Below are 27937 nucleotides of genomic sequence, written 5' to 3'. Positions count from 1 at the left end.
CCACATGAAAGTGCGCGTCCGGTGTGTGCGATACCTCGAGTTGTCATAGACGCGCCGCGGCGCTTCTCATCCGGTGTGTGCGATACCTCGAGTTGTCATAGACGCGCCGCGGCGCTTCTCATCCGGTGTGTGCGATACCTCGAGTTGTCATAGACGCGCCGCGGCGCTTCTCGTCCGGTGTGTACGATACCTCGAGTTGTCAAAGACGCGACGCTTCTCGTCCGGTGTGTGCGATTCCTCGAGTTGTCAAAGACGCGGCGCTTCTCGTCCGGTGTGTACGATACCTCGAGTTGTCAAAGACGCGACGCTTCTCGTCCGGTGTGTGCGATTCCTCGAGTTGTCAAAGACGCGACGCTTCTCGTCCGGTGTGTGCGATTCCTCGAGTTCCCAGATAGCAATTACATTTGGCCCGGATCCGTTTTAAGCCCCTTGCCTCCGTTTCTAGCTTAGAGACGTTTTCTGATTGTGAACCAGATCCGTGCCAGATAGAGGTTTCAGCTTAAACATTCTAACTGCCACCAGTTCAGTATTTATATCATTTTACAGATCTGGCCCAGATCACTTTTCCCATAGGTAACCGAAAGACATTAGCTGTGTCTGACACTGATTTGGTCCAGATCTGCAATATGAATCTGAGCCGATACTGTTTTCACATAGGCTACACTGGTGTGGCCCGAATCTGTGATACACATCTGAGCCGACTGCATTTAAAGAAGGACTAAAATCTGCTCTGGCCCATATCTACAAAACGGTTTTGAGCCAACACTGTTTTGACAGAGACTACCTGATGTGGACCACATCCGAAATACTTTTCTCAAACTGTGTGAAGAACTCCGTGGAATAAACATTTTCAAAACAACATGGTCTGCATATTTTTTCTTTCTATCTAGAGCATGAGATAAATGCATTGTCATTAAGCTGAGCAATATCAGTGTTTAAAAACTATACAGCAACAGTTTGTTAACGCTAAGGTCCGTTACAGCACAGGTCCGTTTGAGCTACGTTTTAGGGCCGTTTTACGACAGCGCCAAGTGAACGTTGGGTCTCGCTTGACTGTCGTCTTGCAGATACGGTCCACATCCGTACTACGGACTTCAGCCAGAAGCGCCAAAAAAAAATATAAAAAATATCATCAAACCAATTGCTGTCAACGCAGATTTATCTGACCAGCTAGGCAACCACACGTAAGTTTTTATGTGTTTATTCTATGTGTTTATTATGTACATCTATTTGTATGTGTATATTCTAATTTACTGTGTCTATTACTTAAACGTGCAAGTGAAATGCTGTTTGCTTTGTAGATAGCAGTTACAGGCTGTTTTTGCGCACCGATCTGTGTTAAAGCCGCATCTGCTAGCGCAACTGCGCTATACAAATAGCGTAGCACAGAATAGACCCAATTATAGGATAACCGAATCAACTTTTTTAAAATCATGGCATATATTTGCGCTAATGTGCTGAAGTTTAAAAAGCTTAGGATGTCCAGACGTCCCCGGTTTCAGGCTAATAAAAAAGGTCCCCCGGCCCGAACGTCCCCTAAATGGCCTGTGCGAACGTCCCGCATAGAGTCCGCTTGATGTCCCGCGGACATTCGCGAAGACATCCTCCGTACGTTCAAGAGGACGTTCACAGGACCACCAGCGGCCATTCGGGACAATAAGGGGACTTTCGCGTTTAGTCCCATGAATATTATTTTATTTTATTTTACTTCTGGCTAGAAAACAGACACGTTGTAAGGAACAAAGTATTTATTTGAACAATTGTAAAGGTGTTGTGCTCTTTCCGTGTGTCTCTCTCTCTGTGTGTGTGTGTGTGTGTGTGTGTGTGTGTGTGTGTGTGTGTGTGTGTGTGTCTTCAAACGCGCTGGCAGCTGTGTGTGTGTGTGTGTGTGTGTGTTCGGTCAGCTGTGTTTAGTCCGTTGGCAATTCTTCCCCCTGGCATCTACCTAAAACAACAAAATAAACACATTCAGTAGTGTTATTATTTTATATGTCTATATATCCATATGTGGAATATAACGTCTCATTTCAGCAACATTTAACGTTAGCTTCGTAGTGCTAGCATAACGGCTAGCAGTGGTACACGGCCGACAACTTCATCAAACGTTTTAAAAGGAACAATTTTCATAAAATGTAATGATGGATAGTGGTTACGATAACTAATGTACTAATCTAACAATTAAAAATACCTTTTAGACAGACGAAAGGGAAACACAAGGCCGCGTATGAGGAGGACAGTTAACTGTCACTCACAACGCAGCTGAGCGTTGCCATGGATACATGCTGCGTGCCATAATGAATGACGTCACTCGCTTAGGTGCATTTTGATCCTATGATTTGATCGTCACTTGCATGTGTAGTAGCTAGCTATTCTTCTTTTTTTCTTTTTTTTTAGATTCAAGTGCTATCAGTCTTAAGTGCAATAATTATAATAATAATTTTCCTAAAATAACTTATTTTTAATAAAACCAGCCCTTCGATCGCCTGACCAACAATTTGACATGCAGCCTAAATTAGGATAGCCTACTTTTATTTGTCTTACCTGTGTTATTTTCCTCTTTCTTTCCAGCAATGTGCTTTTACATTCTTCGCATTTTCCTTGGCTGCATTCATCATTTGAAGTCGATGCATTCTTTTAGAGCTCCTGAGATTCAACCTTATTTTCTTCATACATGTGGATTAGCCTACAAATTGTAGCCTATATAGTTGAATCAATTATCATGTTTTTGATGTTTAAATTATATTGGCTGAAAACAGACTCGTGATTTGATTACATCTTTAATTAGTGATAGAAGTTATAAGTATCATGACAGTTATTATCTTAACATTAAAATTAAAACACTAAAATGTTTAACATTAACAAAATTTTACAATGAATTCAAATAATAATTTTTACTATAATTTATTTGCAGTTACACTAAAACTATAACGTCAATCTGCAAAACAAAAACCATGGTTTTTAGATCAAATCTATTATCACAGTTAATTTAATGGATATTAAGGAATAAACAAATCCCCTTTTAAATCCAATATGGGTTTATATTTTAGTTTAATTATTCGTTTGTCGTTTAATTATTATTTAGTTTAATTATTCGAGTTGCCGGTCTAATGATAAAAATCAAAGGCATGGGTGACTGGATTTTCCAAGTGTTGTCATGGAAATGGCAGGTGAGGGACGAAATAGGGACGTACGCAAACTGGCCCGGACAAATGTCCTCAGAACGTCCATCAGCGAACGTTAAAGCGGACCAAATGCGGACCTAAGGGGACGTTCGAAAAGTCCGGGGGACATCACCTGTTAGCTGAAGCTGGGATGATACGTCAAACAGATTTCCCAGCAGGCCGTGCTCTTTTGTAAAAGTTGAGAATAAAACAAATAGTCCAGGCAAACTAACTCATTTTGGAGCCAAAAATAAAAGTAGGCTAATTGTAAAATAAATTTGTTCAGCATAGATAATTTCTAAGAAATCCAAGGAAATGTGTTAATTTATCATCATTCCGAAATGTGTGCCATTAAGGCCAGCAACAACACACGCCATATTTGCATATTACAAACAATTTTCAAAGTAATACAAAACAAATACTTTTCATGGGTACTTTCATTGTGTAAAGTTTAATTTTGATAGGAGTAAAGGAAAAAATAGCCCCATTGGGGTGTATTGTTGCCTGCCTTATTGGCACACATTTCGGATTGATGATAAATTAACATATTTCCTCAACTAGGATTTCTTAGGACTTTTAGTATGTTGTTCTGGGCCCCTCATAGAAATGATCTAAAAAAATATATTTTACAATTAGTCTGTCGTAAAATGCTACTTTGCCTGGACTAAAAATAAATTAAGTAATTATGATTTTTTTTTATTCATGGCCAAAGTATCATTACTGAAATCAAAAGTACATTCATTAAAGAAAAGGAAGAGAAAATATATAGACCATAACCACTATTCTTCTCATGTAGCCTACCCCAATTACAATTTCAACCTAACAATTATTAATAATTGTCAGCTTGTTAATTATTACCTATTCAAATAATAATTTGTTATTGGTATTTTACATAGATGGATGGATGGATGGATGGATGGATGGATGGATGGATGGATGGATGGATGGATGGATGGATAAATAGATATAGACCAATAGAGGGATAGAGAAATAAATGTTATACTTGTTACCAAATCTTTATTTTTAATAAACCAGACAACTTTTCCAGTCACATAATAAATAAAATTAAGTAAGACAACAACTTACAACATACTTTCCATTTCTTTTTCCAGATGCTGAAAACATGATGCAAACTGTTGAGACGAAGGTATAATACTCAGATTTTCATTTCATTCCAAACTCCATACTTTTTTTATTATTATTATCCAATTTACAGTTGAGATAGTTACCTAAATGTAAAAAATGAATAGACGCAAGACACCTGTTTCCAGTTCAGCGTTGAGGAGAAGAGCCAGAGTGGACCTTAATAGAAGGTTAATTGATTTCGGCCAGGAAACACCTGCAGCCACACTTCCTCCCAGAGATATTGGGTCTCCAACAGATGATGTTGCAGAACCTGAAAATGAAATCATGGAAGAAAATCTTGGATTAGATCCAATGGCAGGTGTTGTGACTGACCCAGAGGATAGATCTTATTATCAAGATGATAGTGATGTAGAAGAAATATCTTACCAGAAAAAGGAACCAGAAAAACTCAGAAATCGCCTTTCCAACTGGGCATTAACATATGGTATTTCCCATATTGCACTTTCGGCTCTTTTGGCAATATTAACGGTCCACCACTGTGACTTGCCAAAAGATGCACGAACTCTCCTTAACACAAGAAGAGATTATTCTGTTAGGGAGCTCTGCGGTGGCCTATACCACTACATTGGCATTATTGAGGCGTTAAAACATACCCTTTCCCAGTGGAAAGACAAGCTTGTCGATGGATGTTGTTTACATCTTCAAATGTCAGTGGATGGCCTGCCACTTTTTAAAAGTTCAGGTCTTCAGTTGTGGCCCATTTTAGGTAGATTGGTTGGAGTACCCATGAAAGAACCTGTAGTCATCGGGATGTACTCAGGTATAAAGAAACCTGAGTCATCAAAAATATATCTCACAGATTTGGCAAATGAACTCTCACAATTACAGGAGGGGTTTACATTTGAGGGGAAAAGGCTCACTTTAAAAGTTCATTCGATGATCTGTGACACACCGGCAAAATCCTTTGTGAAAGTCACAAAGGCTTTTAACGGTTACTATGGCTGTGACAAGTGTATTCAGAGTGGGGTGTACCTCAACCACCGCATGACATATCCACTCATGAATAGCCAAACACGGTCTGATGAGGCATTTGCCAGGCAGGAGGATGAGGAACACCACCATGGTCCTCATGCCTTCACAAATGTACATTTTGGTTTGGTGTCCCAAGTCCCACTGGACTACATGCACCTGGTGTGCTTGGGGGTGGTAAGGCGCCTTATCTTTCTGTGGATGAAAGGTCCTCTGACTGTCCGTGTACCAGGGAGAGACGTGGACAGAATATCCAGAAATCTTCTAAGCTTAAGACCCCACATTCCTTCAGAATTTGCTAGAAGGCCAAGAGCACTGAACGAAGTGGATAGGTGGAAGGCGACGGAGTTCCGTCAGTTTCTCTTATACACAGGGCCGGTGGTGTTGCGTGAGGTGTTAAGACCTGATCTATATGCAAACTTCCTGCTGCTGTCGACAGCCATGGCAATGCTGGTCTCCCCTTTCTTTGCCAGAAAGTACTACGAATATGCCAACAGCCTCCTTCATGCTTTTGTGGAACATTTTGCCCGCCTGTATGGAAATGATCAGTTAGTGTACAATGTGCATGGGTTGACCCATCTTGCACAGGATGCAAAACATTTTGGGAATCTGGATGTTATATCATCCTTTCCATATGAAAATTATTTGCAAAAACTCAAGGGTTTTGTACGCAAACCCTCAAATCCCCTGGCCCAAATAATCAGACGCCTGTCCGAGGGATTAAATGGTGGTGTTACAAGTGACCAGCCCATCAAATTGTGCAAAGAACATGCCAGAGGCCCTATACCAGTACCAAACTTGATCTGTCACCAGTATGACGAACTGATATCAGAGAGGTTCACCATGACCACAACATGTAGAAACAACACATTTCTGATGGGCAAAAACGTGTGTCAAATATTTAATATAATTGACTGTCACGGTGATATCATAATTGCCTACAGACAGTACGGGATGGTTGAAACATTTTTTACCTATCCTTTTAATTCGGACATTTTAAACATTGTGATACCAGCTGACCTAGGCCATGAGATAAAATTCTCCAAACTGTCATCTTTCACACAAAAATGCATGGCTGTCCCTTTCAATGAGGCAATGGTGGTTATACCGTTGTTTCATATGAAGGACTAGACTTTATTTTTGAAAATCATAGTTCAGTTCAGTTATGTATTGTTTTAATCATCTTATTTTTTACACAATTATTTTTAAAAGACATTTTGTGGAGTAATTTTCCTCGACGAGGACATTACAGAAGTTGTGCCGAGGTCATGGGTTAAAGGTGATGAATGTTTTTGGCCAACATTCATTTCCGAGGAAAAAACCCAAAAGGCCATAAAGAGGCATGAAATGCCAGGCCCTGGCTGGAAAATCTTCAAAATAAGAATACTCTTTGAAAAAGGTAAATAAACAAGCAAACAGGGTAATTCTATGTCTTTCCATGTTAGGACAACAGTTATGCCTTACTTCCTTTGTCCTTAATTATCTCCATATCTGTCTTTCTTTATTTTTTATTTTTTTCATAATAGTAGATGACTTCAGTAAGGCAAGGCAAAAGCTGAAGGACTACAACCGAAATGGAACGGCAGTCCTCCAGTCAGAGGATGAGGGCTCAATGGCAAAAAGGAGAAGAAAGGCGACACAGTATGTCCATTATAGATAATCGTTGTATTATTGCAAAAGCTATGGCTGGGGATGGGTTTAGGGTACAAAAAAAAGCCTTTGTTCACGCCTGCCCATTGAATGATGCTATTGCCTTGTCATTACAATTTGACCTCTGTCTTCAGTTACCCAGGATTTGAAAACGGCAGTACTGACTCTGAAACTGAGCAGACTCCAAAAAGAAGACCAGAGTCTCGACCTCGGCCTCAACCTCGCCCTATTAGCACTACCCTTCCTAGTCTCCCTCCAGCCCCCCTCTGTAAGTTTTGATTTGATTGCCAACTGCAACAATGTACAGTCCAGTGATTTGTACCACTGCAATATGTTGATTCCCCGTTATCCCTTTATCCAAAAGTGGACATCGCAGTGGACATGGGTCAGGAGTCTCTGGACAACACAGGACAGGAAACCTTTACAGACATAAGCTGGAATGTGAGGAGGGAGTCAGACCCCTTCAATGGTAGGAATCATGCTCTGTAGCAAAATTACAATACAAATGAAAGTACAAAGGTGATGGTCTGTCCTGTTCATTTATCTCCTTGTCTGACAATCTGCCTCTCTTGTTATCATTTTCCCTCAATGGTCATCTAGTATTCAATAGCTCAGTGCACCAGTCAACACCACCACCACCGCCTCAAAACTCAGTGCACCAGTCAACACCACCACCACCTCAACACTTGAGTCCAGTGTTTGACATTAATATGGGCTTCCCCTATTCACATGGTGACTTTTTCATACAAATTTACAAGTACATGTGTACAATAAATATCCTGTATATATACTTATTTTTGTCTTGTTTTCTGATTTTAACATTTACATACCTTTCCTCAATTAGCCAGCGGTGGTGGAGAGCCTGGAGGTCACCTCCTCTTCAAGCCAACCTTCAGAGTTGGCCATGAAACAGGGCCAATTCCTTGCACACGTAAGAAAAAAAGAGTGTTAACAATGTTACAACATATATATATTTATATATATATATATACAGGCCAAAAGTTTGGACACATCTTCTCATTTAATGCGTTTTATTTATTTTCATGACTATTTACATTGTAGATTCTCACTGAAGGCATCAAAGCTATTAATGAACACATGTGGAATTATGTACACAAAATGTGTGAAATAACTGAAAACATGTCATATTCTAGTTTCTTCAAAGTAGCCAGTGAGAATCTACAATGTAAATAGTCATGAAAATAAAGGAAACGCATTGAATGAGCATTGAATGAGAAGGTGTGTCCACACTTTTGGCCTGTACTGTATATATATATACAGTATAGTGTGCAGCTGTGGGTTGATTTTATTGACCATCATTGTGTGTATTATTTCCTTAATGTTTAAATAACCTTTTCTCCAGATTAACACTTTTTTTTCAACTTTCACAATGTTTCAGCGGCTCAGCTACATGGCCTATTGCTTTTGGAAAACCTAAAGCAGCAGGTTGCCCAACTCGCCACCACCGTGAACCTGCTCATGGCCAAGGTCAATAACGGCCTCCAACCAGCAGCCTTTGAGTGGTCCGGGGAATTTCAATTCCCCCTGGAATCAGATGCAGAGCTGGACCGCTTTGAGGCCTGGCTGGCGGACCCTGCCAACGATAGGCAGAAACATGTCCTTGTAAGCATATTCCCCCAATATATTCTCATTGTACTCAAGACACTTGTTTCATCTTACACTAAAACTAATTAATATAAAGTAATATTTATTGCTACAGTAGACTAAGCTCTTTATGACGATGTAACTGTAATCTAATTCATCTAAAGTAATATTTATTGCTAGACTAAGCTCTTTATGATGATGTAACTTGAATGTTATGGATAAAAGCATCATCCAATGTCTTAATTGTGGAAAAAAAAACTGTCAAAAAAGTGGCTTACCTGTTTAAAAACTTGTGCAACGGTGATCCAACCACTATCTTCATGCCCCTAGGTCAATACCCTGTCTGCTGTCGGGGGTGTGGATTTGAAGAGGGTGACATGGAACATTCTGTCATACCTGTTTTCCTGCCCCCTTTCCCGAACAATTAATTGGAAGGGTGTGAACAAGAAGAGGGCCTTCCACAGGATGGCATCACGGACCCTCCTCAGCCGTAAGTAGGCTATTGCTTCAAATGCCCTTAGTGAATTAGTATTTATTCACTCAAAAGTCTTACAGATTACTCCTGGAAAAGAGTTTCGCAGTCAAAACTGATTGTTATACTAATACGTATATAGTATATAGCTACAGTACAGGCCAAAAGTTTGGACACATCTTTTCATTCAATGCGTTTCTTTATTTTCGTGACTATTTACATTGTAGATTCTCACTGAAGGCATCAAAGCTATTAATGAACACATGTGGAATTATGTAGCCTACACAAAAAGTGTGAAATAAATGAAAACATGTCATATTCTAGTTTCTTCAAAGTAGCCAGTGAGAATCTACAATGTAGTCATGAAAATAAAGGAAACGCATTGATTTGTGTCTGAAAAAATAACGAGGCATTTTAATTGTTTATTAATAAACTATTGTTTTCTAAATCAGTGTCGGCTTAAAACACATCTCCGTTAAAGGACAAGTTCGGTATTTTACACTTAAAGTCCTATTTACAGATCATATCTGATGAAATAGAACGGTTAATTTCAAAATTTGGACACATGCTCCTGTCCCGAGAATTTTGGGTTTATTTCGCTTCCCCCCCACCCCCACACAATGGTTGTCTATGGCCACTGGAAGATTCCTTCCTAAAACACATTAAACTTTCGTTTACAAAGACGTGAAACTCACCGAGTGGTCAGGGATGTTCACTGATACGGGCCCCAAAAAAATCGCTGAAAAAGATGCTTTCCAACAGGTATTATCGTAGTGTTTGTCCAACTCCATTGATTGTATTGAATGTGCTGTGTGAGGTACGATATTCCTCCGCCGCTTCTTCTTCTGTGTATTAAATGAAATGCCAGCGGTTTGCTTGCAATTGGCAAAGGTGCATTATCGCCACCAACTGGTGTCTATTATTCAAGCTCTCAACGGAAGAATCTGGTTGTGACGCGTTTGGCAAAATAGGTCCACAAACGCTAAATAAAACTAAAATTCTCGGGACAGGAGCATGTGTCCAAATTTTAATCTTAACCGTTCTATTTCATCAGACACGGTCTGTAAACAGGGCTTTAAGTGTAAAATACCGAACTTGTCCTTTAAGCGGATGCGCCTTTAGAGAGAAATGCACCTTTCATACGGATTACTTAATCAGAACAAAATGTATTAGCTTTCGATTCGAATTTGTTCGTTTTAAAGTGGACATTTCAAGCTTTAGCCTACATAGGCTATATTTTGTTTCAGTTCTCGCGCTCCAGTTCACGGACATCATGAAAGCGCGCCTGATTGTTTTATTTTATTTTATTTTACAAAAGCACAACGTTTTCTTGTTATTGTGAGTTTTCACAAATAAAAGTAGTTATGAATAATGTATTATTATTTTCTGTATGACCAGAAATTATAGAGTAGGCCTATTTGAAGTTGTTTCACTGTTGATAGGAAAATGCAAGTGTTCGCGCCCGCGGCTCCGTGCCTCCGTGCCATGCGGTGCGCACTCCACACTCCACTCCACAAACCCTTGGATATGCGTCAAAATCTTGTGTTTATTTGTGATCATCTTAGCCCTGTATTACTATTGTCTAACCCGTATTATGAATGACAATTGCTTTGTTCCTTTTTTGGATAAAAGCGTCTTCCAAATATGTAGCGCAATAGTTTAACCCGACTAGTAACATCCCTGGGATACGTTTGGGGGAGAGGTGGGTGGACACGCGGCATGAGAACCGTGGGGACTCAACCCACAGCCGCTCCGTTGCCCTGCTGAAAATGTGAAGTAGAAACGCTTAATAATGTTAGATAACGTCCAAAATCATTTGAATTCGGGTTAGATTTTTTTTTACTGTTTTCAATTATGAGGAGCAATATGAGAGAGACATTTGGTAATCATTGTTTAGGTACATTAAACCACGCGCATGTCATATTGTCAACATGGTAGGCTACATGAAGCAGAATAGTGGGGCATATGTCTAATGCTTTTTGAAAACTTAAGGTTTTCTTCTTCATAAAACGAGTCGGACATCATCACATTTTTGCATACATTTTTACTTATTTACATTAGAAAGCTACAGGACAACGTCTTTCAAAACATGACCTGCGCGAAAGAGAGAGAGAAAAAGAATGCGTCACTGTACCCAGCACATCTCAAACCAAACTGACGCCCATGCAATAATGCCTTCTGTTTATTCTTCTTATTCTTTTTATTATTATTATGCCTAATTGGGGCTACGTCTTAACCTCAATGGTTAGATATAGTTAATTTGTCTTATTCAGTTGTAGCCTACATGACCAGTTTTTATTAAGCTATTATTTTATTACAGCTCCATCAACTAATGCACAAACCGTTATAGAAGCAGGCCGAATAAGAAGGATGGGCCTATCTTCATTTTGAGCAAATGCAATATACGTCTGCCTGTTTTGTCGTCATGTAGGCCAAGCACTGATCCAAATTTCTCATTCAACCTAATCCGTAATGCTGTTTTCCAGGTGCAGTGCGCAAATGCGCACTGACAACAACTGCAACAGAAGCAGAAATATGGAGGCATGCCATAAGGTGGTTTGCCCTTTCGGCGGATAGGAGAGGAGGGCGCCAGGAGAGACTGGCGCGTCAGCAGCTGGAGCAGCAACAGCACCCACCTCGTGATTTTGTTTAAGTGCATGTTTTTTTTTGTTTTGTTTTTTACGTTGTGTTAATAGCCTGTGCTTTTTTTATCCATTAATTCTGTGTTTGTTGTTGACTTTGTTCATGACTTTGTTGTTCAATTAAATCTATGAATTCATGGTCATCAATTCTGTGTTTGTTAACTCTGTTCACGTTGTTTTAGTATGCGTTTTAATCATTAAAACGATTTATTTCAGTTATAGCCTATAGGCCTACGCATTGCTCCAACTGAAATAGCCTTTATCAAGTCAAGTCAAGCTTTTTATTTATAGACAAGGCCTTGTAGTGAAAATGTTTTTCTGGACAAAATGTAGGCCTATGCCTAGGTAGCAGGTTACTATGATACCCTAACTGACAAAAATGCCGAAAATAAGGCAAAAGGACAATCCAGTGGTGATTTAAGCGGAATCGTAACACATCCGGCACAGCTCCGGTAGGCGGAATCGTTTCACGCACCCGTTACGCATCTGTAACGGGATGATCAGGCGGTGCTGGATCGGCGCTGGCACATATCCGCAACAACCTCTAAAAACAGACCAGAAACGGCTTCGGCCCGATGTGCGTTTGGACTCAGGAACGAGTCCGTGAGGCGGATGCGGGCCAGACCCGGCTCTATCGTTTTGCGGTTGCGGCCCTGTTCCGTTACAGCGTCCAGTGGCTATCTGGGTTGTCATAGACGCATAGATTTCTGCTTGACAAGCCGACCGAACGTGACATGGGGGCGTGGCAGCATCGACGATTCCATTTTTTAATTCGATGATCGAGATTGTGACTTAATTTCGATCGATTTCGATTTAAAATCGAAATCGTGACACCCTTATAAATTATACATATTTGTGAGTTAAATTGTGCTGCAAATGTGTATTAACAATGCGATTTTGCAGCGTTGAGTATTGTAGCCAATTACTGGCATTTCTGTTGAAAAGAATGACCAATCTGAATCCACCCACTGTCGCTCAAAATGCTTTAGAAAAGTTTTACACATGGAAAAATCCTCTCATTATAACAAACAAAGCGGAGACACAATGTAAATAAAAGATTCATTGTGAAGTTTAGTCAGATTCATTAATTAAAACGGTATTTTTGCACTCAATGAGTTAACACTGAACTGACTGACTGCTTCAGTGACTATAAAGGAAGCGTTCTATATTCAACTGTTATTCCATTTGCAATTTGAAGAAAAGTTTTTCATGAGACTTTGTGACCTTGACTACAAAAATATACTTCACACTTCAGTACAAAAATAGATAAAAAAAACAAAAACAAAAAAACTGTTAGGAAGAGGAAATGGCTAATCAGCCAATAAGTACTCCTCATCTACTGATTATATTACTGTGGTAATTTCATGCATTTAAAAAAATAAATAAATGTGTTTGTATTTCACCAAGTGTTCATTTTCCAACATTGTGAAACTTTTAGTTTTACAAATTTGGACAATCTTTGAAGGATAAACAAAATATGTTTTTGGTCATCACATTAAAAATATCATTTAAATGGAATGATATTCAGACTTTTGAGCTTTGAAGTGCTGGAAAAAGTAGCGTCAAGTACTTGAAAGTCCTTAATTCTTGTAACAGTGGTCTATAACTGTCTAATTGGCCGGGTTATGATCATAGACTGTAAAAAAAAAAAAATGAACGTAGTGTCCGTGACATCATCCGTAGGTTTCTGAAGAGCATTTTTGAAGCCAAAAGTGGGCGGAATAAAAAAAACAGTATAACACTAATATTGTGAAGTATAATTTGTGCTTAATAAACATTTCTTATTGTTATTGCACAGATAGATGTGTTGCTTAATATATTTTGGGGAAACCACAATTCAAAATAAAAGCATCGATTTGAAATAGAAATCTGTTGGTACATTAAAAATTGTCTTCGCTATATTTTTGGATCAATTTCATCTGCTGCTATATTTTTGGACTAATTACATGCAATTTCATCTGCTGCTATATTTTTGGATCAATTTCATCTGCTGAATAAATTTGATTTCCTAAAAAAAAAATTCTTACAAGGCCCCAACCTTTTGAATGGTAGTATATACAGTATTATATACACACACACACGCTACATTTCAAGACACTTTGTATGCGCATATATAAAAGGCATTTTTAAATATGATGAATAACTTTGAAAGAAAACAATAGATGTGGTTTGATTGCTCTTTGTTTAATCATTAAATCTAAAAAAAAGAAGAGCTTAATAGTCATTGCTTAAAGCACTAGCAAAAAGTAAAACAAAATATTTACAGTCTGTTCACATTTGTGTCTCTCAGTACAGTTCTAAGGTGTGTGTGTGTGTGTGTGTCTGCATGTCTTTATGGTTTTGGCAATGAGACGTTAGATCAGATATACAAACATCACACAGATATCAGTCTTGTCTTTTCAGCCGTGTGTGTGTGTGTGTGTGTGTGTCACTTCTTGGAGGGAACTCCCTCAGAGTAATCCTCCAGTACACCATTCAGATGATCATTATGAGTCTTAAACCGTCTCTTTCTCTGTGTTCCAGGTTTCTTCCTCTTCTGAATGGGCGTCTGTAACAGCCAATCACATCAACCATTCACTTCCGCACAAATATGCATGAACCAGCCAATCTGGAGAGTGTGTGTTTGTATCTCTGTGTGTAAATGTGTAATATCTGTATATGTGAGATATAGAACGCACCAATTTCTTTGGTCCTGTCTCCTGCATGGATGATATGCCCTGTTTCTTCAGATACTCTTCGATCTTTTCCTCATCTATGGAATCAACAGGAACGCTGCGCCACAGCTTTTGGAACTCTGGAGAAGGAATGATACTGACGTCACGATAGAGAAGCTCCACCCACATCACCAGAACTCTTCTAACAGACAATTCTGGATTGGGTCAATATTAATTAATCACTCTTTAATTATGATGATCATCACACACCTTCATCAACAACAAACTGGCAGTGTTTGTCATTGTAGAATAGAATCTTCTTCTTATCTGGCCTGGTCACAAAAATAATCTGATCTCCAAGTGCCTGAACAAAATAAATAAATAAATAATAATATTTCAAATCTTAAAAAAAGCTAAACAAAAACTACACATTAAATACACAATGTTGTGAGTTAATGATTTCTAAATAAATATTATATCCAAATTAAGTGCTAAACCAAAAGGAATATTTGAAAATCTTTAAAAAATATATTATAATACCGGTAATCACAGTGTGTCTATGTTCCAATACATTTAGAAGTTTCTGTGCTACTGATTATTTAAATGTATGGTCCAGATAGAATATTATCTACCTATTTTTTCTAAGGAGTGACATTTAGTGCGTTACTTTAATAGCCTTGGCAGAGTTGGGAAGACCCTCTTCAACGTCATCCAGTAACACTCCTCCTAGTCCCAGCTGATCGTGCTTGTCCAGTAGTCTTAGCAGAGCTTTCTTATCCTTCAGATGATACTTGGGTTTAAAGGCATATTTCCCTTCCCGCACATCAATCTTAGGATTACTTGATAATGCCTGGAGGGAGGGAGAGGTTAGATTTATTATGTTGGTTAGAATGCGTCTCTTGCCCTTGAAAACGAATATTCTGTGTTATTACATGGCTCTATGGAACATGATTTTGATTGGTCAATCATGGTATTCTGTGGTCAAAAAATTGGTAATGCATTCAGTTGTAATGAAAAATGAAAAAGATTAAAGTAAAAAAAATAAAAAATAGTTAATTAAAATAAGAAATTTTCCCACCACCCAAGCAATTAAAGTGCAACCAAATACAAAGCAAATTTTTGCACATTCTGCAATCAGTGCATGTCCAGCTGCTACTTCAGGGAACATGCATCAATACCACACTATAAAGCAAAAAAATAAATAAATAAATGTATTAAAATGACAGAAACCCAACTTAGGGGCCATTCAAAAAAGATGTGCTCTTGTTTTCTGTCCGTATTTATTTATTCATTTACATCAGACAGACTGACAGCTTGCTTGTATTACAGACTTCTCTGGACTCCAGGACAGTGAAGTGTTAAGGCCCATTCACACTAAGGATGATAAATAACTATAAAGATAACAATAAAGATATAGTTCTAAAAAAAATCGTTCTCCATATTAAAGAGTAGCAGAGTTAACAACACACCTATAACGATATCTGCACAGAGAAACGATAACAATAACTGCACAGAAAAACGATATCGCTGGAATCACTTTAAAAACTAGTTTATCCAGCTGATGAACACCCAATCAGAATCCATTCTGGTGTAACAAGCTTGAGCATTTAAAGTGACAGACACACGCTTAGAATAAACAGAAGGATATTTTCCGCTGGTGTGGACGCTAATAGAGTTATCTTTATATATGTTCAAGATAATATCTTTGGATACATGTATGGTGTGCTGTAGACACAGTCAGTAGTAATTAGCAGTATGATATACAAGCTCTTCAAATACTGTACATTAAGCACAGTTTAAAATTAGGATAAAGGACTGAGTACTAAATGCACAGTAATGCTGTTACTGGTGATTATGTTGAGATGATGTTAAATTGCCAAATGTCTTTTTCTGTCAAATGTCTGAATATTTCTGTCAAATTACTAACCTTGGACATGCAGTCACTCATTTACAATACTCAAAAATTCAAAGTAAAGAACAACTTTGTGTGTACACGTGTTGTGAAATATATATTTTTAGTGAGAAGTTATTCTGTGCATAAATACAAATAATCTACGCAATAATTAGTGAATGAGACCCAATGTCTTCCTCTTATGCACACACACCTCACTCATAAGCCACTGTTTCTGCTTCATGCCAATGTCCAGAAGCTTGGTCTCATCCAGAATTTCATCTAGGCTCAGATGATAAGTATCTCCTCTCTGGTGCCTCGTCTGAAAAAGAAAGAGAGAAAGACAAAGAGATGCAAAAAGAGTTTAAATGCGTCACAGCTACATCTACATCTGTGGATTACAGGCTGACAGCCTTCAATTACTGTCATGTTAGAGAGTACATCATTTCACTGCGGGGAACTGCCAAGCCTGACACACACAAAAAAAGACTGCTTACGGTAATATGAAACAACCATAAAATTACTCTGACAATGTGTATTAGTCATATTAGTGTGAAATTCCACACAATGTTTATTTACGTCAGATGGAGAAACAGCTGTGTTCTGTCAAGGGACTGTTTTTTTTTGTTTTTCAAGCACACAACCTTCACAAATGAACAGAAGAAACCTTCATTATAGATCACAATATTGGTACGAATACAAGGCAATAGATGCGCTGAGTTTGGAAGACATTTCCCATGGCATTTGATGGAGGGAGCATGTGTTTAATGACAGTGTGGATTGCTCAACTCAGGATAATTTCATTCCCCATGTGTCATTCTCAGCTCAGGATAATTTCATTCCCCATGTGTCATTCTCAAGGTATTCTGAATTGCAGAAATCTCCTTCTGAGTTAAAAGAAACCTTTTCACTCCCAAAAATAAAAAATCAGTCTGGCATGTGCACTAGAAGGTGCAAAAAGAAAATGATAATAAAGAAGCAAGAAAATGACAGATGACAGACACTGCACATTTTTGTTTGTTGAACTGGATTGGACTGTGGAAATGTTAGAAAATGTGTATATTTTTGATTTACCTTCATGTAGTTGACAATTCGGGCCAAAACTCCAAATCTGTATCCTGAACTCCCAGAAAGTGCTTTGAGATTGAAGGAGCCATTGCTGGGATCTGAAAGATGAAAGGAGGACAATGAGGATAAGAAGAGATAACAGAATATAATAAGTAAGTGCAGCAACTACTAGGCTATTAATGTAGAACTACCATAAAACAACCCTCTCAAATGACGACAGATAATAACACACGTTGTGTTCAAACACAAAGTTAGTTTCTGGCTGTTATATTCCACACCATTTACAATTCTCTCTGCTGCCAGCAGACAATTTCATCCTAAAGAGACACACCAGAAAACAAGAGTAAAATGAAAAGAGGAGAAAAAAAAACTGACAAAAAAGGTCTATTTTGACCAAGTGCAAAGTGAAAAAGCACTCTGGCCAGTCAGATGCCTTAATTCATTCCTTTGATATAATCCATTTGAAAACACTTTCTCTAATGCAAAATAAAACCTCTGATAAAAACAGATTTCATCTGCATGATGCAAAACAGCCTACAATTCACCAGACAACCCACTTGTTCTAAAAGGGGGCAATCAAATTATATAGTAATAGTGTGAAATAGGAATTTATAATAGTATAATGACAATAACAGAAATAAATAGCCTAATAGTACAATTTTTTTTTTTGCTATGTGGAATATTCCAGTTATTTATGCATTCTTAATAGTCGTAAACCTATGTAATAAATTGGAATATGTCTGGGCAGGGTCGTTGTCAGAACACACAGAATGGGTGGATATTTGGTTTTCAAAGGGGGGGTTTTCACACATTCTTATGATCTGAGAAACAGACATTCAACAAAACAATAACATCCTTCATTTATTATGCCTGATATTGAACAAGTTCTATATTAAAACAACACAAGATAGTCATCCTACAACTAGCCCAAAACACAATTCAAACATGAGTCACAAAAGCTCTTCAGTTCCACCAAGGCAAGAACACAATAATAATAAAAACAAGAGATACCAAATAGCAATAAAAATATATACGTCTGTAGCGTATTAAAGTGCATCAAAGACTTGAGTGTATTCACTATTAAAATAGGCTAGTTGAAGGCAGCAGGTCTCCGAGTGATAGTCAATTAGTCATTTATAAATATAACCATGGTTCTAGTTTCGTTTTGTGTAATAACGCGTTAAATATGAATTCTCTGAACATAGGCAGAGGGTGAGCCAACTCCAGGGTAAGGAGATGCGCTTTAAAAACACAAATTTAAATACATTTCCTTGAAATACTTTCAAGTTACATGTCACTGCAAAACATACACATCCCAGCATAAATGCTGCGGATAAATTATTTTTATCAGAATGTCTACATTCATAAACCACATATTTTTAATCAGGAAACCAAGCATACTGTATGCGGGATTTGGCATGGCAGAAAGTGTGCATAGAGTGCTATAATAACTCATCCTAGTACCCTACAATCTCACAAAGTTCTGTTATAATCAGTAAAGCTGACTGCACAATGAATCTCTTATTTACATAATTGTTTGTTATGAGAGGATTTGCTGCAAGCTAGCAGAATTCAGAATCCACTGAACACTCCAGAATTTTTGTGCAGTGCTAACTTAAATGCCTCTGATTGGCCACTGCATTCAAGACACCAACAGATATGTATGCGATTGGCTACACTGCAAAAAAAATAAATAAAAAGCGCAAACAGATACACACTGGATTGTTTGCCAAATAGGTTTTGCCAATATGCTTTAACATAGAAAACTGGTAATAGGGTCAGCCTTACACCTGTTTCACACTGGACGCACAAGCAGAGCGTAAGCAGCGCAGAAGCAGAGTGGGAGTTGTACGCGCCCATTTTGCTTTCACACTGGCAGAGCTTGCGCAGGTCAAATGCGCAGATGAACTGTGCAGCTGAACAGTGGCTTGTGTACTGCAAATACAGACGAGTATCGTTCATTTTGCCACCTTTTTCAGGTCTCCATCGACCACTGTCTGTCACATATTATGATTTATGCTGGACAGCATACTCTGCTGCTATGTGACTGTGTTCCCTACTGTCCCACACATATGCATACCATGCTAAATAAGTGAATATATATTACGTGATACGAATATAGCCCCTATGTGGTGAAAATCAAGGTTTTAATAGACAAACCATGTGTAAATGCATGTCAGCAACATTGCTGAGTAGTTCCTCCGTAAAACGGCAGTGAACCAAAGACAGTTTAAAAAAATGTGGTTTGAAATTGCTGGTGTTTCTGATGTCACAAACTACCTTGTAACCAATCACGTCAAATTGTGATCCTCAACGAGTGGATCTCTGAGCTGGTGTGAGTGAGTGGAGATGGGGCTAATTTGCATATTCATAGAACCACATCGAAATGAGGAAGGGTTTAGAGTTAAGCTATTTTAAGGCATGAAGACATTCTTTTAAGGAAAATGCTTAAATGTCATTTTGGAGATCAAAGATGAGCTTTAAGGGATAAAATGATTAAGGGGGACTTTAAAGTTAAGATATACAATAAAAAGATAATTATTAAGTGACAGAATGGATGATAATCGTCTGTATTTATAGTACACAAGCTGCATGTGACAAACACTGCCAGTTTGAAAACAAAATGGGCGCATACTGCTCCCGCTCTGCTTTACGCGTCAAGTGTGAAACAGGCATTTGGCTTCTGTTAAAATTACAATTGTAGAGATCAGTGTTCCGGTGAACTAAATGCTACTGAACACGTTTCATTATGGAATACGTGAATGGTCAAATCCACAGAAATACGTTTTTTTGCTCTCAATAGTAAGTTCGCTGAATTAATACACAGACACACTAATGATCCAAAACATTATGACCAGTCACAGGTGAAGCAAAGATCCTTGATCATCTCCTAACAAGCTGCATATCTCCGCAAAATTAAGGTCTGGGTCAGTTAGACGTAAGAAAACAATAAATTCTTGTAATCAAGCGTTGGATGCAGTGCAAATGGGCAGGAATAAAGATTTGAGTGACTTTGACAAAGGCAAAATTGTTATGGAAAGGCGACTGGGTCAGAGTATCTCTAAAACGGCAAGGCTTGTGGCTTGCTCCCGGTTAGCAGTGGTGAGAAATTAATTTACCAACAGTGGTCAGAGGAGGGACCTACCACAAACCGGTAACAGGGTGTTGGGCACCCAAGGCTCATCCATGCACGAGGGCAACAAAGGATATCCCGTCTGGTCTGAGCCAACAGAAGGTCTACTGTGGCACAAGTCCCACAATATTTTAATGATGGTTATGGCAGTAATGTGTCACAATCATAGTGCATCGCAATCTGCTGTGTATGGGGCTGTGTAGCTGCAGACCAAAGTGACTATGATGACCCCTGTCCACCATCGAAAGACCATTCATGTGGACAAATTTTTTTACATGTGCCACCAGCCTAAAAATTGCTGCAGACCAATGGTGTTCCCTGGTGGAACCCTGCTACACTGCACACACATTGTTCAGTAATGGTTTGAGGAACATTACCAGATACCACAGGACACATTCAGGTGTCTTGTAGATTGCATTACTTGGCGGGCCAGCGCTGTTTTGGCAGCATACAGAGGAACAACAGCATATTAAGCAGGTGGTCATAATTTTTTGGCATATCTGTGTATATGCACAACATAACTTGCATGGAATTTTTTTTGATTTAATAAAGGTTTACCTTACCTTATTAACCAAAAATGTATATGTTAAAAAAGACCAGTATTTCACAAAGCATTTCATCCCATGTAAATAGGCCAGAGAAATTTGACAAATCAAGTTTCACTCAGATAAACGTCACAATAAGGAAGAAAAGACTATTGCAATTTCAGTTTCATGATAATGTGTATATTCACTTTTGGTTTATTTAAAAGAGGCTGAGAAAATAAATGCTGAAAACAAAAAAACACTGTACCCTGAATCTAATGCATAACTGGGCCAAAACGTAACAATGACGTCATATTTCTCAGATTTAGATTTAGATTTTTTTTGTCGTTGCTCATCCTATTTCCAAACTAATTTTCACCATCTCAAGCTCCTTGTAACTGGTATAAGGAATCATTTATAGCATGTAGCTCTAGCATCACATCCTTTTCCTCCTCCACACCCTGCTCTCAACCCCTGGTAACGGGAGCACAGCCAGTCTCAGCCGCATCTTGGCATTGACTCATGAATGATTCATCGTGTGGGCGGGACCTAATGCTGAGAGCAGATGCATTACAGTAGGTTGGATGGCTGATGCTTAGAAAGACTGGACAACCAGCCAATGGCGTCAAAGTAGAGACTCAGAACAGCCAGTGCAATATACGGTTACAGATTAAGGTAGGGCAGGGAGAAAGCGAGAGCGTAAACGGCAAGAAAGACAACACAGAGAGAAGCAAGAGGCTGCTCCATCACCCTGCATCCCAGACACTAACACCCAGGTACGTCCTGCTTTTATATCGAACAACACAATGCATCTAATACTAAAATACTACACAGACTAAACCATCATCTTAGTTTTCTAAAATTTCAAAGGATTCCTTTGGTAATTGCCTCTTCATATTAAGAATATGCATCACCAAGGCATGCAGCCATACTAACTAAACTGCAAATCAATAATAAATGCATATATTGTGTCACAAACGCATAAAATGAAATTTAAACATTGGATCTTGGTCATAAGTGTAGGTATACATATAGATACAAGCACACAGAGCAAGATACAGACAGTTGAAGCTGACTGTGCAATTCTAAATCATTACACTCAACAGCATCAAACTGATTGCGTACTGAATAATATTTAACAAGAAAAACTCATCTATTAGCACCTACAATTCTAAAAAGAAGACAAACAGAAAAAGAGCTTGAAAGAAACGGTAGCACAGTGCTAAGGGATGCTTGGAGTGGGGGTCTCTGGAGGCCAGGACAAGCAGAAGCCATCTGTCTGTATCAGACAAGACTGTGTGTGTGTGTGTGTGTGTGTGTGTGTGTGTGTGTGTGTGTGTGTGTGTGTCTTTCTGTCTGTCTGTCTGTCTGTAAGAGCATTGGTAACAAATGAACGTGAAATGAAGTTTGAATCTCATTTGGAGAGTCATGGTTGAATTGACAGTGGAGCTGTATTCCTGGAGCGTATGTGCACAATCAGACACGCGTGAGAAATGCTTCACATGGCTCATGTTACGGTTAACCCAATTACATTCCTTACATGTACAGATCTTGCTTTGGTGATATATGCAATACAGAAAACCTTTGAAACATCATAAGATGTAACTTTTAACACCATATACGTAAATCAAATTATCTGTGAAATGTTGCAATTGAAATCCAAAAGCGTAATGGAATGTATAATTTTTCAGCTTCCACTCTGAGTCTGCTCTAAACCTACACAACACAATGACCACTCAACCAAACTAGGTCAGCTGATTCATCTCAATTCATGTCTCTAGTATGGCTCCATCCCATTTTGCATGCTATTTGTCCTACATAATATGCAAGATTAGGATTAGTCCATCGCAAACCAAAGTACATTGAATATAGTATGCTAAAGCTGCCTGGATGGTATACTATACTTCCAGTGGTGTTTCAAAGCATGTATTTGAACATACTAGCGCTGCACAACATATCGTTTTAGCATCAATATTTCGATGTACGCACCCATCCACGATAAGTCACACATCCATCCACAATAGTCACATTGCAGGATGTGTGATGTCAAGCATAGGGATCGCAGTTGATCCGTATAGACCAGACACCACAGTTCAAAACGCATGTGATTCTCGCTTAAAATATGCGAAAGGGAACTCAATTTGGAACGTGTGGTACGTGAATGTAAGCAATTGAAAAAGAAAACAGATGCATATCATTATATTGGATCCACGCATTCGATCTTAAAGTGACAGCAGCCTAATATTGCTACTGCTTTGTGTCTGTGTCATTTATGTTAATCAAACAAAATACAAATTATATTAATTATATTTAATTTATACAGTGAAGACTATACAGTATTTTACATCAGATTTTTCAATTTCTGTACCTGAATACTTAAAGCACTGTTTATATAATTTACATCTTTGTTCTATTGTATTTATATGCATTTGCTAATCTTTCCAAATAGAGCTATTAAAGTCATCTAGTGAGTTTTTTTTCATATCACAATATATATTGCAGCAAAACAAAATATCGAAATGTCAGATATTTCCAGCATCGTGCAGCTATAAACTACTGTTCAAAAGTTTAGAGTCAGTAAGATTTTTTAAAATAAAGAAATTAATACTTTTATTCAGCAAAAGTGTATTAAATTGATCATAATTAACAAACGACTTTTAGCTCTTTTGAACTTTATATTCATAAAAGAATCCTGAAAAAATTGCATCATGTTTCCACAAAAACATTAAGCAGCACAACAGTGTTCAACAGTGATAATAATAATAAGTGTTACTTGAGCAACAAATCATATAATAAAATTATTTTAAAAGAATAAAAGGATCATGTGACACTGAAGACTGGAGTACTTATGCTGAAAATTTAACTTAGCCAAAGAAAAACATTTTTAACTATATAAAAAAACCAGCTATTATGAATTGTAATATTTCTTGATATTATTATTTTTACTGTGTTGTTTATCAAATAAATGCAGCCTTAATGAGCGTAAGAGTAAATGAATGAGCCTAAAAGTAACTTATACTGAATACTGAAATAATAATAATTAATAATAATTAAATATATTTTAGCATGAACACAAACCGTACTTAATGTCTTTCTACTGCTTGTGCAAATCTACATGTTTTCCTAAGGTAACTAATTGGTAAACAACTAGTCGAATAATCAATCTGAAGTAATTCCTGAATAACAATTATTATATTTTCCAAAAGATGTGCTTCTTAGGAGTAGTAAGCTAAATCTCACATGCAGGTGTAGTGAAAACCCTACACATGCTGCAAGATACTCAAAAACAATGAGAAGCAAAGCAACGACTAAAGATGCCTGACTGACAGCTAAAATACAGTATGACAAAAACACTGTGCCTTTGATGATGCTCTAATGTATGTCCTTTTCTCATCAACTCTAACAAACACATATAAATTTGCATGTAGAAACTGCCATTCAAATCTGTCAATCACTCTGCCTCTAGCTGATTTTTATCACTGTTCGTACCCACACTAATTATTCTACCCTTCCTCATCTTTCTCTTTAATAACCCTGTTTTTATAGGTCTCTCTGCAGTATGAACATGTCCAGCAGTTCTGCTCTGATCCAGCAGATCTATCCCTTCCACGATGGCTGGAACATTGCCTGCTTCATCATTCTCCTCCTCTTCATCCTCACCATCCTCTCCCTCGCCACACTGGCGTTCCTCTACGAGCTGCTGGACTGCGGATGCTTCACCAAGACCAAAACCGTTCGTGACCTGCGCCGCCAGCACGAAGAGGTGGTTTAGTTGTAACCATGGTGACAGCGGACACGGTCTCCAAAGGAACCACAACAGTAGATTGGTGGAAAAGGCTGCAAATTCGGACAGAGCTCTTCGCCAGAATGGAGTCCATTAAAAACACGCCAAACATGTACAGAGACAGAAGCACTCTACTACTCATACTTGCTCCAACAGCAATACACAGCACAGGCATCTCGATGGCTTAAAATATTAAATGAGATTTACACCAGAAAGAAGGGAAAATTTGCTTGTGTGCACGTCATTGTTTCCAGTCAGTATTCCAGTACTATTGTTTAATAATGAGTCAGTCGACAGTATAAAACTGTTGAATATTCTGAGATGTGTTTACATGAATATTTCCCTTTGTGCAGGATGACAAAATTTACATGTCAGCATTGTGGAATTCATAAGCTAAATACAGAATTAATTGACTACCTAAAGCAAACATTCTCTACAGTTGGAGTAAAGAGAATGATCTATGTGTATGTTTAAATTCTCTGTTAGGTGACATTTAATATGTGAATAATTGTTATGTATAATAATAGTTCTACATAAAAAAGCACACTAAAGGCCAATTATTGCATCCTTGCAAATGCCTTAAAAATGTGTATTAAAATGATATAATAAAAATCATACAAGCACAAAAAAATGTGTGGTTCACATTAGGGTCACAGAAGATATCATCATCAGCTGCTAAAAGTACATTTGAATGACTTCAATAAATGTCTAGCACAAGTAATCATGAGAGCTAGAGAGATGATTTGATTGTTTTGTTTTTTTACTGATAATCACAATTTTCAACGTAGTATATTATTGGTTCTTTAATATCAGGTGTACCGAAATTTTTTACCTTTTGGTAGGTCTCTAAATAAACTACATTCACAAGTATAATTAATTACTTATTAAATATATTGTTTGGATAATTGCTCAACTTTTAAAATAACTTATATGTAATTTTGAATGCAAGGCCCAGAACAAACATTGGAAAATATTCAGATTGCAAGAAAACGCACACAAAAAAAAAAGTGTACATGCCAGTCTATGTTACTCTATGGATCTTCATATTTTGTTGTAGGACTGTGTAGGAATTTTCATAACCACCAACTTTGGAAACTCTCACAAACCCAGGTTGACCAGACATGAGCGGCCCGTGATGAAGGTTTTAGAACTCAAAAATTGCTTTTAGACGTTAGGCTCACTGACATAAAATTAAGAATCCTCAGTGCTATTCTAACTATTGTCACCGGTATTAAACTAAACAGCAAGAGAAGGTTGCCGTTTCTTTGCCACTGCAAGCTGATGCAGATATTTTAAATTAGAAAAATATTTAAGAAATTCAGATTGAAATGAATCAGGCTAATGTTGGTTTTGAGCATTTACCAAAAGATAAGTTTATAATGCTTTAGATATTCCAAGGCTATTTGAATACAGATAAAATGTCAATACAATTAATATCTTAATTTGATTAAAAAAAAGGTCAACATACACTACTGTTCAAAAGCTTGGGGTTGGTAATGTTTTTGAAATAAGTCTATTATTCTCACCAAGGCTGCATTTATTTGATCAAAAGTTAAAAACTTCAGTAAAAAGAGTAATATTGCAAAATATTATTACAATTTAAAATATATACCGGTAATATAGTTTTCAGCAGCCATTACAGTATGACCTTTATAAAAGTTGAAAAAAAGTTGTTTTATATTTTTGTGGAGACCGTAATAATGTTTTTTTTTCCCAAACTTTTGATTGATAACAATTTAATGACATACAGCCAGAGAATCATTGCGACTTAGTGAGGAGTGAGTCAATTCAAAAGATTACATAAATACACATGTACTTTCTGACCTGTGTTGTTTTTGGAGGATGATGTATCTTTGTCTGGTCTGCTCTTTTTCTTCTTGGAGGATCCGGAGGACTCAGAGGTTGCTGGTCTCTTCTCAACTGCTGGATTAGATAGAGCTCTCTTTTTAAAGAGCTCACGCTCTTTCAGCAGAGCTGGATCCATCCTACACAAATCACAACACATACAATACAGTGGTTATTAATGTGTATAAATTATTTTGACCAATGACATAAATGAGGCTGGAAATTTAATAATAAAAAATATATACGCAAGGCTCTATAACTACACACATATCAGGTTCGGCTTGTTTGACTGGTATGGTGTAAGTCAAAACTATGAATCACAATTGCACAATTAAACCAACAACTGAAAACAATACGAAATACAACTATAAATCAGCGCATTATTAAACTATAAACCATTAACTGAACATAACGTTACATCTTCTCAGTAGATGTTGTGGTTATACGTACCAGTGAAACGTTTGGACGCTCTTATTCCTTATTATTATTATTTACACTTTAGAATAAGAACGCAAGAATAATCAAAATCAACCAGTTCGCATTTGTGCTGTAAGTTAAATACGTTGGCTGCTTTTATCTGGTCCAAATCCAATTCATTTAAAAACAAACACTTTCTTATGGTTTGTCAAGACATGTGTTGTTTACTAGTAACGTTACTAGTTAATACACACAAAAAGTAATTTCATCTCACATCTAGAGATCTAGACATGAGAGACAATCTAATGTAACGTTACATTATACTGGTAGAAATATTTGAGGAAGACGTTACATACTAAAATAAATTACTATTGTACAGCCAGCGGAACAATAAATATCTAACACGTTTAAACTTTTATATTTCATAAGATATTTAATATAACAACAAAATACCATAATAACCACAACTTAAATTAATTAACCAGAAACACCTTTCATCACATAAAACATGCAGCAAATCATCCACAAATTAATGAAGAAGTAACGTTAACTCGGATAATTACCTGAATGTTTCACTGCCTTCTCTCAAAGAGAGAAACAGTTCAGATAAAGATTAATTATTATTTGAAGCGACCATATGCTGTCAACGTAGTGATAAAGCTAAATGAGAAGCTTGTCAAAGAATGCTAGCGACGCTACACGACTAACGTAACGTTACATGAATTTCCTGCGGAAAGAGGCGACGTGCTTCTTCTTTGGTTTTAATTGTTGTTCGCAAAGACATCGTCTGCCACCTGCTGGTCAAACCGAATACTACATTGGTTGCGCTGTTCGAATTTGACATATATTAGTCTTAGTAAAATATTTTCAAGCATTCAATTGGGAAAAAAATTATAGTTTAAAAATGGATAATAAATTCCTACAAACATCTCAAAGTGATTGAACAACCAACTCTAGTACAATTCTGGTTGCTCCT

The 27937-nt window shown here is 37.6% G+C and overlaps 3 protein-coding genes across 6 annotated transcripts; 2 read left to right on the top strand and 1 right to left on the bottom strand.

Moving 5' to 3' along the window:
• The first annotated feature begins 465 nt into the window (after window positions 1–465).
• Window positions 466–11691, top strand: LOC307000441 (uncharacterized protein). 4 transcript variants are annotated; one of them, XM_079616054.1, is made up of 11 exons: window positions 466–1184; window positions 4274–4308; window positions 6489–6675; window positions 6806–6917; window positions 7061–7194; window positions 7291–7395; window positions 7527–7658; window positions 7771–7857; window positions 8326–8549; window positions 8862–9021; window positions 11490–11691. In XM_079616054.1, exons 2-11 carry the CDS (start codon window positions 4285–4287, stop codon window positions 11654–11656), a joined length of 1332 nt encoding a protein of 443 aa, XP_079472180.1. In that variant the 5' UTR covers window positions 466–1184; window positions 4274–4284; the 3' UTR covers window positions 11657–11691. The 4 variants fall into 4 exon arrangements, with proteins under 4 accessions (XP_079472180.1, XP_079472178.1, XP_079472179.1 ...); XM_079616052.1 differs by having other exon boundaries at window positions 468–1184; window positions 6803–6917; XM_079616053.1 differs by lacking the exon at window positions 466–1184 and having other exon boundaries at window positions 4104–4308; window positions 6803–6917.
• Window positions 11685–27896, bottom strand: gtf2e2 (general transcription factor IIE, polypeptide 2, beta). Its single transcript, XM_079616056.1, has 8 exons — window positions 27525–27896; window positions 26524–26684; window positions 17265–17356; window positions 16405–16512; window positions 14967–15149; window positions 14570–14663; window positions 14324–14439; window positions 11685–14193 (listed from the first exon to the last, which is right to left on the bottom strand). Exons 2-8 carry the CDS (start codon window positions 26681–26683, stop codon window positions 14074–14076), a joined length of 873 nt encoding a protein of 290 aa, XP_079472182.1. The 5' UTR covers window position 26684; window positions 27525–27896; the 3' UTR covers window positions 11685–14073.
• smim18 (small integral membrane protein 18) lies at window positions 21589–25654 on the top strand. The gene is made up of 2 exons (XM_079616058.1): window positions 21589–21691; window positions 24462–25654. Exon 2 carries the CDS (start codon window positions 24475–24477, stop codon window positions 24685–24687), a length of 213 nt encoding a protein of 70 aa, XP_079472184.1. The 5' UTR covers window positions 21589–21691; window positions 24462–24474; the 3' UTR covers window positions 24688–25654.
• Window positions 27897–27937: the final 41 nt, after the last annotated feature.

Source organism: Phoxinus phoxinus, assembly GCF_949152265.1.
Source record: "Phoxinus phoxinus genome assembly, chromosome: 6".
Classification (NCBI taxonomy): Eukaryota; Metazoa; Chordata; class Actinopteri; order Cypriniformes; family Leuciscidae; genus Phoxinus; species Phoxinus phoxinus.
Note: the sequence above shows the minus strand (reverse complement) of the source record. Positions and strands in the feature narration are given on the sequence as shown.

Excerpts from the sequence above, each read along its gene's own strand:
- smim18 (XM_079616058.1), top strand. The coding sequence starts at position 24,475 with ATGAACATGTCCAGCAGTTCTGCTCTGATCCAGCAGATCTATCCCTTC.
- gtf2e2 (XM_079616056.1), bottom strand. The coding sequence starts at position 26,683 with ATGGATCCAGCTCTGCTGAAAGAGCGTGAGCTCTTTAAAAAGAGAGCT. Across the intron at positions 16,513-17,264 it reads GAATTGTCAACTACATGAAG|ACGAGGCACCAGAGAGGAGA; the intron begins GTAAATCAAAAA and ends TTTCTTTTTCAG. Across the intron at positions 14,664-14,966 it reads ACTCTGCCAAGGCTATTAAA|GCACTTGGAGATCAGATTAT; the intron begins GTAACGCACTAA and ends TATTTTGTTCAG.
- LOC307000441 (XM_079616052.1), top strand. The coding sequence starts at position 4,285 with ATGATGCAAACTGTTGAGACGAAG. Across the intron at positions 7,195-7,290 it reads TCTCCCTCCAGCCCCCCTCT|TGGACATCGCAGTGGACATG; the intron begins GTAAGTTTTGAT and ends TTTATCCAAAAG. Across the intron at positions 7,858-8,325 it reads AGGGCCAATTCCTTGCACAC|CGGCTCAGCTACATGGCCTA; the intron begins GTAAGAAAAAAA and ends ACAATGTTTCAG.